This window comes from Euleptes europaea, chromosome 2 (genome assembly GCF_029931775.1).
Source record: "Euleptes europaea isolate rEulEur1 chromosome 2, rEulEur1.hap1, whole genome shotgun sequence".
In the NCBI taxonomy this organism is placed as follows: domain Eukaryota; kingdom Metazoa; phylum Chordata; class Lepidosauria; order Squamata; family Sphaerodactylidae; genus Euleptes; species Euleptes europaea.
The window spans coordinates 63,992,315-64,004,431 of record NC_079313.1 but is presented as its reverse complement, the minus strand read 5'-3'; the positions used below and the strand labels follow the sequence as shown (position 1 = coordinate 64,004,431).

Sequence of the window (12,117 nt, the reverse complement as noted above, 5' to 3'; positions counted from 1 at the left end):
GCCTGGGGAAGGTGGGGTTTGGGAAGGGACTTCAGCAAGGTACAGTCCAGCCTCCGCAGCTGTAATTTTCTCTAGGAGAACTCATCCACTGTTACTCTGCAGAGCAGTTGTAATTCTGGAAGATCTTCAGGCCCACCTTGAGATTGGCAATCCTATATTCATCTTACTTTGCTAATTCAACAACTGTTGGGAGTTATCCCCACCCAGTTTGTGTATCCTTTTACTTGTGACTGGATCCTGTTTTCACCTATGCTCCGCAATATAATGTCACAGTCAACTGAATGTACCACTTCATGCATCTGGTGAAGTGAGCTCTGGCCAGAAGTGAAAGTAACTTACAATTTTTATGGATACCATCTCTCTTGGAGGACTCAAAGTAGATGATGGGAGGTGCCACATCTGCCATTTTCTTACTAATATTCTGTACTTTCTCATACTTGCTTACTTTGACCCTTGGCTCTGGCTCACAAATGTTTATGCCCTAACCAATGTGATAGTCTTCAAGATGCTGTGACTCTTTGTTATTTTGGCTGTAGCACACAAACAGAGCTACCCCTCTGGCATTTGCCTTTGTGTGGTGTCATGGTACCTGATACATGTCTTACATATAGTTATATATTTAAACACCTTTCCAATATTTTATCTTCTTTTGCCGACATCATGATCACAACAAGTGAGGGTGAAGTCTTTTACTGCATGATTATGCAAATATATATATATATTCTTTATATTGCATCTGAAAATTGAACTTTGCATTCACCTTTCTATGCAGCTAGGTATATATAATTGGGAAATAACCATTTCATGTGCTCAGTCTCATTAGATAGTGAAACTAAAAATCTGTGATAAGAATCTGCATTGTAGAGCCAGACTGATAAGTATTCTAATCCTATTTGTGGGAGAAGGAAAAGAAAATCAGCTGGGAATTTATCTGTCAACATTTGCAAGTCTTTGTTGTTTTAATTAAGTCTAAAGGACTTTGTACTATACAATTTAGAAATCTGTTGCACTACATATTTAATTGTAGTTTTAATTCTGTGACAATAATCCATTGAATTGTTAATAACCAAAAAGATACTGTAGGAAAAAGTCACATATAAATGCATTAATTGTTAATAGAATATCACTTTATCTTTAACGTAAGACCTCCCCTGTTTTTAGAAATAGAATGTTCTAAACAGTGAGTAGCCTGGATTTCCAGGAATGGGAATTCTGTCATGAAGGGGGAGGGGGAGACATAAATGTTTCTAGGAATAAAATGATCCTAACCTTGAGAGTCTCTCTGGTATAGTATTTAGCATGCAAATTAGAACTGGGGTGAACCAGGTTCATATCCCTACTCATCCACGAATAGGGTTGCCAACCTCCAGGTACTAGCTGGAGATCTCCTGCTATTACAACTGATCTCCAGCCGATAGAGATCAGTTCACCTGGAGAAAATGGCTGCTTTGGTAATTGGACTCTATGGCATTGAAGTCCCTTCCCTCCCCAAACCCCTCCCCAAACCCTGCCCTCCGCCCCAAAAGTCTCCCAACCCAGAGCTGGCAACCCTATCCATGAAGCTCACTGGGTAATCTTGGGCCAGATGCTCTTTCTTGGTCTAACCCACCTCACAGGGTTCTTGTTGTTAGGATACAATGGCAGATAGGACAGACATATACACTGAACTTGTTGGAGGGAGAGTGGGATAAATCTTTGACTTATGCTTAGCGGGCAGGAAGGATAGTTTCCAAATTCCCCTATATTGGAACTGAAAGATATATTGGCATGGTTAATAATATATTTACTCAAATGTAAGATTACGTTTTTTCCAGGTATGCCATAAAAGAGAGGGAGGTCATCTTACAAGCACATACAAGTTACAGTTAAGTATAGGAATTTAAAAAATCCGTATCTTTTTAAAGGTGGGGTCATCTTACATTCAAGGTAGGGTTGCCAGCTCTGGGTTGGGAAATACCTGGAGATTTCTGGGGTGGAGCCTGAGGAGGGCGGGGTTTGGGGAGGGGAGGGACTTCAATGCCATAGAGTCCAATTGCCAAAGTGGCCATTTTCTCCAGGTGAACTGATCTCTATCAGCTGGAGATCAGTTGTAATAGCAGGAGATCTCCAGCCATCACCTGGAGGTTGGTACAAAACTGGAATACCCTTATGCTACAAAAACAGCAAACTACAAATAAACAGCATAAGCCAAAAAGGTGCACTGTATGTATATATCAAAAAGTATCACAACCAAAAAGTATATGTCAATAACACATATTCACAGACAGAGCAATAAACAAATATACATCACATGTTATAGAAATATTAAGACTGACACATAGTATTTTCTTAATCTCTTGCAGGAGATGTGAACAATGAATACATCACAGAAGAAAGGTAAGTGGAAAAATAGTAGTCCATATGGCTTGAAGCTTGTATTTTTTTTCTTTTCCTTCTTTTCCTTTTTCTCTTTTAAAGACTGTTTCACATTGCTCAGAATGAGCTAAGTTTTTTCAATTCAAAATAATATTCTTATAGATTCATCATATAATCAGCATCATATTGCTATTGCTTCCATCCTGATGAAGTGGTCATCTTCCTTTCAAGTAAATATGGTATATGCTGGCATAGTAACATGTTTGTTATGTAGACTTTGACTATTATCTTTTAATTATCTTTTAATCTTTTAAAGAGCCAGCCTGGTGTAGTGGTTAAGAGCAGTAGACTCTAATGTGGAGAATCAAGTTTGATTCCCCATTCCTCCACATGAAGCCTTCTGGGTGACCTTGGGCCAGTCACAGTTCTCTCAGAACTCTCTCAGCCCCACCTACCTCACAAGGTGCCTGTTGTGGGGAGAGGAAGGGGTTGTGATTGTAAGCCGCTTTGAGACTCCTTAAGGTAGAGAAAAGAGGGGCATAAAAACCAACTCTTTTTCTTCTTAATAATACTGACTATTTTACAGGGTCATTGTTAGGATTACTGAGCTAATGTATGCTGTAAATGCTCTAACATGCTAGGTAAAATCTGAAGTACTAGCTACAGCATAAACTGCTCTGTTATCACCTACTGTAAGCACCACAAAAATGTCCCTTCCAATTCTACTACCAATCACATTAGCCACACAGGAAAATTACTAACCAATCTCATGGCATGAATACCATGATAAAGCCACTGGATCTTTCCATATCCCTTCTAATTAATAATACACAAGCATGCTGCCAGGAGGAGCCCACACAGACCGCTTGTTAAAATATCCATGGTCCTATGAGTTAGGAGGATGATACTTAGGCCTCCTAAATGCTTCCCTCAGATAGCAGCTCAAATGCCTCAATACTCCACACAAGCAAGGAGAACTACAGCCTACAGATATCTTTTGACAGAAAAACACAGGACCAAACAAAGAAGAAAGAACCACATTCCAGTCATAGCAGCCAGCAAACTCCATAGTCCTGTAGATAAATTGACAACCTCACCAAGATTCTATGGGCCACAGGCTTCTCAGGAAATTGGGTCAATATCAGCAATCCCACACAGTGTTCTGCACACATGTTTTTCTTGGTCCCTGTGTGAAAAGAACAAGCTTTTCTCAAGGAAGAATTTCAGGAGCCAGATGAATAAGGAAGAACAGAATATACTAGAAAGAATATAGGAGACAATACTTTGGCCTCAGTTGCCCTGTATCTTAAAGCCAATAGGAAACAGAACCGGAACATGAAGGCTAGAAAACAGGACTCTAGCTCCCTGTTTACATTCTATCTGTCAGGCACCCTAGAAAGGCACAGAAGATAGTCAGGATCAAAAAAGTGGCAAGCCTGCAGTATAGCAGCTGATAACGATGCAATCTGCATGGTGCTAGAGCTGCAGATATTGGATGGCTGCCTGGCTGTCTGTGGACAGATAAGACAAAGAGATAGTGAATAATGGGTATCAACTGCAGCAGACGACTCTTGTGGCTAGGTGCTCCTTGGGGTTTTGAAGGAAGCGATTGCGTAATGGTGCCACCACCTTGGTTTTATTTCATTCTACAAGCCCAAGCACTGCTCTCCCATAGAAGTTCATCTGATAGCTACATTTAGAGACTCATTTGTTAGGGGAGAAAGTTCAGTCACTGAGGTAATACTTACACATTCTTTTTTGCACTGAGACTCTGTCTCCATACATTGTTTATTCTTCTCTATGTGCTCCAACTGTGGATCTGCAAACAAAAAGGGGTAGAAGGAAATGAAGAGAGTGGAGTGATTGGTGTTTCTCTTCATCGATCAAGGGGGTGGTTGGACTGGTGAGGCCTGGCCTGGCCTGACCAAGTGACATGTCACATCTGTAGGATTGCCAACCTCCAGGTAATAGCAGAAGATCTCCTGCTATTACAACTGATCTTCAGCCAATAGAGATCAGTTCACCTGGAGAACATGGCCACTTTGGCAATTGGACTCTATGGCATTGAAGTCCCTCCCCTCCCCAAACCCCACCCTCCTCAGGCTCTGCCCCAAAAACCTCCTGCCGATGGCGAAGAGGGACCTGGCAACCCTACAAATCTGGCCCTCGCAACAACTGAGTTTGGCAGCCCTGGGCTGGAAGGTTGTAGCCATCAGGTCACTGTTTACTTAAGGGCACTATAAAAAGTGCATACTTTATGCTGCCTGTGTGACAGACACTGCTATATCCTCTTGAGCAATGGAATGTTGTTAACTAAGTATACAGCATCCACATATTCAGGGCAAGGGGAAGGAGACACTCTTTGCACAGGCACAAGGACACAAGGATGCTTGCATGGCCTTCAAACTGTCTGTTCCCCATAAAATTTCATAAGAAGATTGGATAACTTGCAAGTTTCATTCTTTGAGGCATGATCTCCTTCTCCCTGATGACCCCTACTCTGGCTTACCTATGGGTAAGCCTCAGTTGCAAAAGTGACATGGAGGGCCTTTGAGGGTATTTGTGTATGCAGTTGTGACACAAGGTCTTGTAAGAATTTTAAGAAGAAAGATTCCAGTCCAGTAGCACCTTAGAGACCAACACATTTTCTGGGATATAAGCTTTCAAGAGTCAAAGCTCCCTTCGTCATATACCCTCAAAGGGAATTCTGAATCTGGAAAACTTATACTCTGAAAATCTTGTTGGTCTCTCCAGTGCTACTGGACTCAAATCTAGCTGCTGAACTGCAGACCAACACAGCTGGCCTCTGAAGCGATTTTCAAATAAGATAACCATCTATCTGTCATTTCTTTTTGCTCTCCCTGACTTTTTGTTTGTGTAAAGGTCTCCTTTTGTGCTAAGTGCCCCACAATTAAAGTTGTCCAGCACCAAAGACACCACTTGTGTATTCATGGTTCCCTAGACATGGGGACAGAGTTATGGTGCACCCACACCATGAATATTGATTTATAAATCTATATTCTCTTTCTGGGCCTCATGTACTCTTTTACTTGGCTGCAGAGTCAATCAGAATCCTATTCTGCCTTTGAACTGTGAGGGCAGGGAGAGGGGGGGAATAGGGTTGCCAACCTCCAGGTACTAGCTGGAGATCTCCCGCTATTACAACTGATCTCTAGCTGATAAATATCAGTTCCCTGGAGAAAAGGCCACTTTGGCAACTGTACTCTACGGCATTGAAGTCCCTCCCCAAACCCTGCCCTCCTCGGGCTCCGCCCCAAAAACCTCCTGCCAGTGGCGCAGAGGGACCTGGCAACCCCAGGAGGGAGGCTGTTCCTTTGGGCCTCCGTTGAGTTCAGTGTGTAACTATGTGCTGTGCTGACTCCAAGTTTTAGGAGGATCTTGGGCAAAATATCCTCAGTGCCTTGCCCTCTTTCACATCCTTGCTGCTGGACCCTTGCCCTTGCTGCTGCCAACCCCCCTTCAGACTGGGAAGGCCCCTTTGCCCTTACCTGTGGTTAAGCCACCTTTTTAGGTGGCATAGCCCCATGGAACACTATGGAGCGGATCCATGGGGCTTGCAGGTAAGGGCAAGGTTTTGGCTTGGGGGGGGGAATCCTTCTTTGGAGGCAGCGTGGTTGTACTGCCTCCAGTCAACAGCTCAGTTCTCTCCTTCAGGGATGGGCTGCCCAAGAAAAACATGCCACAGGTGCTGTCAGAGATGCTGCTAAAAAAACTTTCAGCCACAATTTTACAATAGGGTACTGTAAATATGTTGAAATCCCACATATGTAAAAATTACATAACATGGTTTGTTTCAAAAATAAATTCAGTACTGCATTTTTCACAGAAAGAGTGTTCTTAAATGTACACCTGTAGGCAAAAGCTTCCACTCATTGCCATGTTACAAACCCAGGCCACAATCCGACTAAAGTTCATTATGATTAACTTTGAAACCAATGGATCATTAACATTAATGTTATTCTCATTGTTGTCAGTAAGATATGTAAGCACAGTCCTATGTGTGTTTACTGAGAAGAAAGTATCACTGTTTGCAGTGGGGCTGTGCATAGGATTTCAGCCTCACAGCACAATCCTATCCATAGTTACTCAGAGGTAAGTCATGTTTTCAGTGGCATTTACTCCCAAGTAAGTGTGCTTAGTATTGCAGTGAGAGTCATAACTATCTTTAGCTGGATTGTGTGCCCATATGTAAACTAAAGCTTGGGAAGTGAGTTGATTAAATACAAAATATTTCACAAAATGTGTTCTAAAATTTTTTAAATGCAACCCTAGGCCCACTTCAGGGATGAATGCACTAAACAGGGAGTAGCAAAAGGACTGAACCCCAGACTATGTTCTTCAGAAGAAGATAACACAATGAAGTAATAATTATTATGATAATTTAGAAGGGCTTCTGGGAGCCTGGCCTTTATTGCTCTGCACTGGTTGCCAAACTTAATTTCCTAAGTAATAGTTCTGTCATGGGATTACTCATTACTTCCAATATTTACCATTACAGTGGGTAGATAATACATATCTAAAGAGGTTATTCTGCATTGCTGCAAATTGTTTCTTGGCTTCCCCGGAGAGTGCTTTACCATTTGGATGTCAAAGAGATATTTCTCTATACTTTTTGGCCTCTCAGAGTCTTTTTCTTTTAAGTTGCTTGTCCCAGGATAGAAGCTGTCACTGTTTGTAGTTCAATCAGTTAGATTTTTACATGCACTCCTGTATTTTCTTTCTGGGGCTTTGTAAATGTTTGCTCAGGAGTAGGCAGCCTCTTGTGAAAATGCATGGAAGATTTGAGAATGTTCACCTTTTAACAATGAACTGTGTACTGAGAATATTAACTATTCCAGTGCGGTTTCCAGTTTTAATATACAGGACAGTTCATCATAAACAAAGTGTGGTTGTAGTTTTGAACAGATGTGGATACTCCTATAGCTGCAGGGCTTATATTCAGTACCACATAAAATACGTGAGTTAACTCCTGATGGATTTTAACTGACAATTTATGCGATCACCAGAACAAAATGGCAAAGTTTTTCCCCTTTTTATAAATAAATAAATAAAAACATTTATACCCCACCTTTCCTCTTGGTTCAAGGTGGCTTACAATAATAATTAAAACATCCCAGGCTAAAACCAAAGATAAAATAGACGCTTGAAATCCCTTTCCCTTTCTCCCCTTAAAAGATGCTTGCTGTTCAAATCCCCTCAAATCCCCTGGCAAACAGGCAGTCCTTGCAGCACCTCTGGAAGATCTCCAAGAAGCCCCCCCCCTCCTCTTCAGGGAGACCATTCCACAGAGCAGAGCCATGATGAAATAGGCCCGGGCTCTGGTTGATGACAGATGGGCCACCCTGAGCGATGGGATAACCAACAGACGGCTGCTTGATGATCATAGTTGGTACACAGGGACATATGGAAGAAGATGGTCCTTTAAATATGTGGGTCCTAGGTCACGGAAGGGCTTTAAAGGTCATAACCAGCACCTTGACTTGAGCTTGGAAACAAACTGGCAGCCAACGAAGCGGTTTCAAAATGGGAAACCTATGTTCCTGGCAGCTAGTCTCTAACAGCAATCAGGCTGCCACATTCTGAACCAGCTGTAGTTTCCAGGTTGTCAGCAGGGGCAACTCTACGTAGAGCGAGCTGCAGTAATCCAACCGCGAGGTTACAGAAGTATGGATCAGCATGGCTAGATCAGCTGAGATTAGGTAACAAGAAAGTTGGTGACTCAGATTAAGTTGATAGAAGGCGCTCATGACCTTTTGGGACTCTACCACTTCAGGCAGAATATAGAAAATAAAGAATATTAGTGGAAAGGATATTTTTTGTTTTTTTAAATGTGGAAGGTTATTCAGTCATGCAATTTTCCACATGTAGCCTGAAGTATTATAGTCCAGGTAAAGCCGCACCGATTGGTTCAGTTGACTTTGTTAACTGGTCCGTATCATGGACAGAGCAGTTAAAGAACAGCAAAGGACTGAACTTTGCAACACATGTTCGTGGTTGGAAGGAACAGGGATTCTGACTTGGATTAATAATTGTGTATGTGGGGCCATGGGGGGAAGTAGTAATTCTGGATTCATGAATGTGGACTACAAACATGTGATCTTTGATTTAGGGCAGCAGTAGGGTGCATTTTTTATACCCCACTGTTCTTCCTACCTAAACAGCTTGCAACATCATTCTCCCCTCCACTTCACCCTATGAAGTGTATTAGGGGTGTGTGTGTAAAGTGACATCAAGTCACAGCTTTCTAATGGCGACCCCAGGGTGAAAGTTATTGTATGGCTGAAAGTCACCCAACAAGTTTCCATAGCAGAGCAGGGATTCCAACCCGTGTCTTCCAGATCCTAGTTCTAAACCTAGATCCTAACCACTAAACCACACTCACTACATAAATGTTTGAAGTTTCCCCCTCAAAGCTAAGACATCAGGGATATTTGTTAGAAGGCAGAATATTAGGCACAATGAAAAATGACTTAATTAATTCTGAGAATTTTTTAGCAGTTCTTCTGTAAAAGTATTTTGCCATGGGCACTGGCGTCTGGAGTAACTGCATCCAGATCCCTGTACTGAAAGTTTCCTCAAATACTTTAGTTTCCCTATGCTGCATGCAAGATGTGAGGGTTCTGCCCCATGAATTCATTACTTTTCAGTCCCAACTTTTCTTCAAGGCCATCAGGGTATAATTTTAACCCCACTGTTATCATGTGACTGGGACACTCAAGCTGACCCAGGCAAAAATTAACCTTGCTGCTATTGCCAGCAGCTTATTGCAGATGGAGGTCCAAGAGTACATGGGACAAGATATTGTGTTCTCTCTCAATGATTTCCCCAACTCCTGTCCCCCACTCCCTACCTTGTGTGTGGGGAACAAGCTACAATTGGTAAATAAGAGTGGTGGTAGGACACAGCTGTTCCTTCTCTGGACAGTGGTTAAGAGAGGTGGTTTGGAGCAGTGGACTCTGATCTGAACCAGGTTTGATTCCCCACTCCTCCATATGAGTGGCGGAGACTAATCTGGTGAACTGGATTTGGTTCCCCACTCCTACACATGAAGCCATCTGGGTGACCTTGGACTAATCACAGCTCTCTCCGCCCCACCTACCTCACAGGTGGGGAGGGGAAGGAAAGGTGATTGTAAGCTGGTTAGATTCTTCCTTGAGTGGTAGAGAAAGTCAGCATATAAAAACCAACTCTTCTTCTTATTCAGTGTTTGAGAGTAGGGAAGGCAATTGTATTCTTCCCCTTTGAGGGTTTTTCTTTGACCTCTCCTGACTCATCATACCCAGCATCTGCCTGAACTTATTGGCTTGGGAGCTACAACCCAGAATGACTCCGTGCCCCGCTCACACTGCCATTTCCCTACCCAAACACCACATGAACCTCCAGGATTCTGTCATGCTACTTCCCTGCTTCTCATCAGCCCTAATTCATGGCATATTTTCAGCTATCGGGGCGATTGTGACTGAGTGTGACAATCTGATGATCGCCACAATGTTCTGAGTGCACTGATCAGCAGCCCCACAATGGGTCAACATGGGCGGCCACAGTCAACATGGTCAACATGGGCGGCCACAGTGGGTACGTGGGCCTATAGTGCGTTCTTGATGCTATCGGCCAACCCTTAGAAACGCTACATCATTAGGGTAAATTAAACAGGGACTGGACCTACTGAATAGTCACAGGTGGAAGAATGCATGCGCTTATGAAGCAAAGCCAGCAATTCAGAATCCTGCTTCCTCCTTGGAGAAGTGCCTGGAGAACAGGGGAGGCGCCTGGCCGGGATGGTGCCATAACAACAGGTATGGGAAGTGCCACAGAGTCCTGCGGCGCTACGCGGAGGAACTCCTTTGTACTGCCTAAGTTTTCATGCGGTTTCACTGGAGGTCTGCGAAACTGTCAGGACTGCACAGACCGGCCCCTCTGCAAGCGGTGGCGAGACGGAAGGCGCAGACACCGGAACCCTCCACCGGTTCTCCTGGGCCCAACAGGTGGACGCTGGAGAGCCTGCAAACGCGTGACCGAGGCTCGCCTACAAAGCAAAGCGCAGGCGGGGCGAGGAGGGTCGGGGAAGGCTGGCTGGCTGGCGGGAGCCTTGGAGGGGGCGGCCCTCCATGCGGATCGGCCCGGTGGTTGTGCCCAAGAGGCGGCGCGCAGCTCGGCGGCCCCAGACGCCTCCTTCCCTCCCTCCCTCCTTCCCTCTCCCTCCCCATTCGCGGGCGACTCCGATCCCGGCCCTGCCGCTCCAGCTCCGCAGTTTGCCGCTCGCCGGCACCGCCGCTGTTTGCAGTCGGCCGCCGGAGCGCCGTTCCCAGCGTCCCCGGAGCTGCCAACCCGCGCGGGCGGGCGGGCGAGGGAGGGAGGGAGGCGGGGGGTCGCCGTCGCGGGAGCCACGGGGCGGCCGGCTTGGAAGGGGAGCCTCCCGCGAGGCCGGTGTCCTGGGCGGCCCCTGCATGGAGGCGTCGGCCGCCTCTCCCCGGAGCCCCGAGGCGTAGCGCCCGCCTCCCCCCTCTCCCCCGCCTCCCGCCCCGCCCCCGGCTGCAGTCCCGCACCCAACTTTTGGGAGGCGCTCAGGAAAGTTTGCGCGCCGCCGCCGCCGCCGCGCCCGGAGCCCCGAGGTGGCCGCCCGCCCGCCGGCTGCACGATGGCCAGCAGGCCGGCCCCGCTGGAGGAGGCCCCGGGGCTGTCTCCCAGACGCGCCCCCGCCGGCCCGACGCCCCCCCGGCGAAGGGGCATCGCGGCCCGGCGGCCCCTGTGGGTGGTGTACCTGGCCCTCTTCTGCAGGCTGGGCGCCGCCGACTCGGAGTTTTCCATCTTGGACGAGGCGCAAGTGGTGGCCACTCAGATGAGGAAGCTGGCCGCCGAGGAGCTGGGCGTCGTGACCATGCAGGTAAACCCTCGCCTCGCCTCGCCCCGGCCCTCAACCCTCCCCTCCCCTCCCGGTTTTCTGCCTGCCCTCCTGCCTTTCCCAGCCCTTCACCCTTCCTTCCTGTTTTCCTCCCACTTTCTTTGGATCCCTCGGCTTCAGATTGCTCTCGCCCCCTTCCCCCTTCCCCGCTGGGTTGCTTCTCGGCGACGTCCCCCCTTTCGGAGGCTCGGCCAGTGTGGCTGGAGGGCCGTTTCTTTTCAGTGGCGCGTCCCGGGATTTCAGTGGCTTGGCCCGGGAGGGCTGGCCGGGGACCGGCCGCTCTCTAGAGGCGCCTTTCCCCCGTCCGAATCCTCAAAACTCTGCAGGGGGGCTGATGGCTGAGTTTGGAGAATCTGGATGGGGGGAAATGGGCATCTAGAGAGCGGCCAGTCCAAGGCCAACCCTCCCGTGCATAAGTGGCCAAGGTGGTCTCCCTCCCCCCAGCGGCGGGGCGTCTTTGAGAGGCGACCTCTCTCGCTGGCGGCTCTCCCCAGAGGGCATCTCCTTGCAGCCCTCGTCCACCGCGGCCGGGGGGTGGGGTGAGGTGGGGTGGGGGGTTTCTAAGCAGCAGGAGTTTGTGTTCGGTGGTCTCCAGTTGCTGACTCCGGATCGGAGCGGCTCCTGAACCATACGAAAAGCGTCGGTGAATGCTGAAACATGACCCCACCGCTTCAGGCTCTTTCCTCCCGGGCTCAGATACTTTGGTTGGGTAGGCATGGGACTACTGGGGATTCGACAGACTTGTTCTCCTTTTGCAAAGATCGGCGTCGTTGTGAAGTGCTTTGACAATCCAGTTTTGTCACTTTTTTTGCGGGGGGGGGGGGAGTTAGCGTGGTCTG

At 47.0% G+C, this 12,117-nt stretch overlaps 1 protein-coding gene across 2 annotated transcripts in view; it reads left to right on the top strand.

Moving 5' to 3' along the window:
- The first annotated feature begins 11,014 nt into the window (after nt 1-11,014).
- Nucleotides 11,015-12,117, top strand: part of CACHD1 (cache domain containing 1) — a 156,291-nt gene continuing 155,188 nt past the window's right edge. Inside the window, exon 1 of one of the 2 annotated variants that reach the window (XM_056844513.1) lies at nt 11,015-11,260. In XM_056844513.1, the coding sequence (XP_056700491.1) occupies nt 11,015-11,260 (246 nt within the window). The remainder of the gene's footprint in view (nt 11,261-12,117) is intronic. The other variant, XM_056844514.1, reaches the window with a different exon arrangement.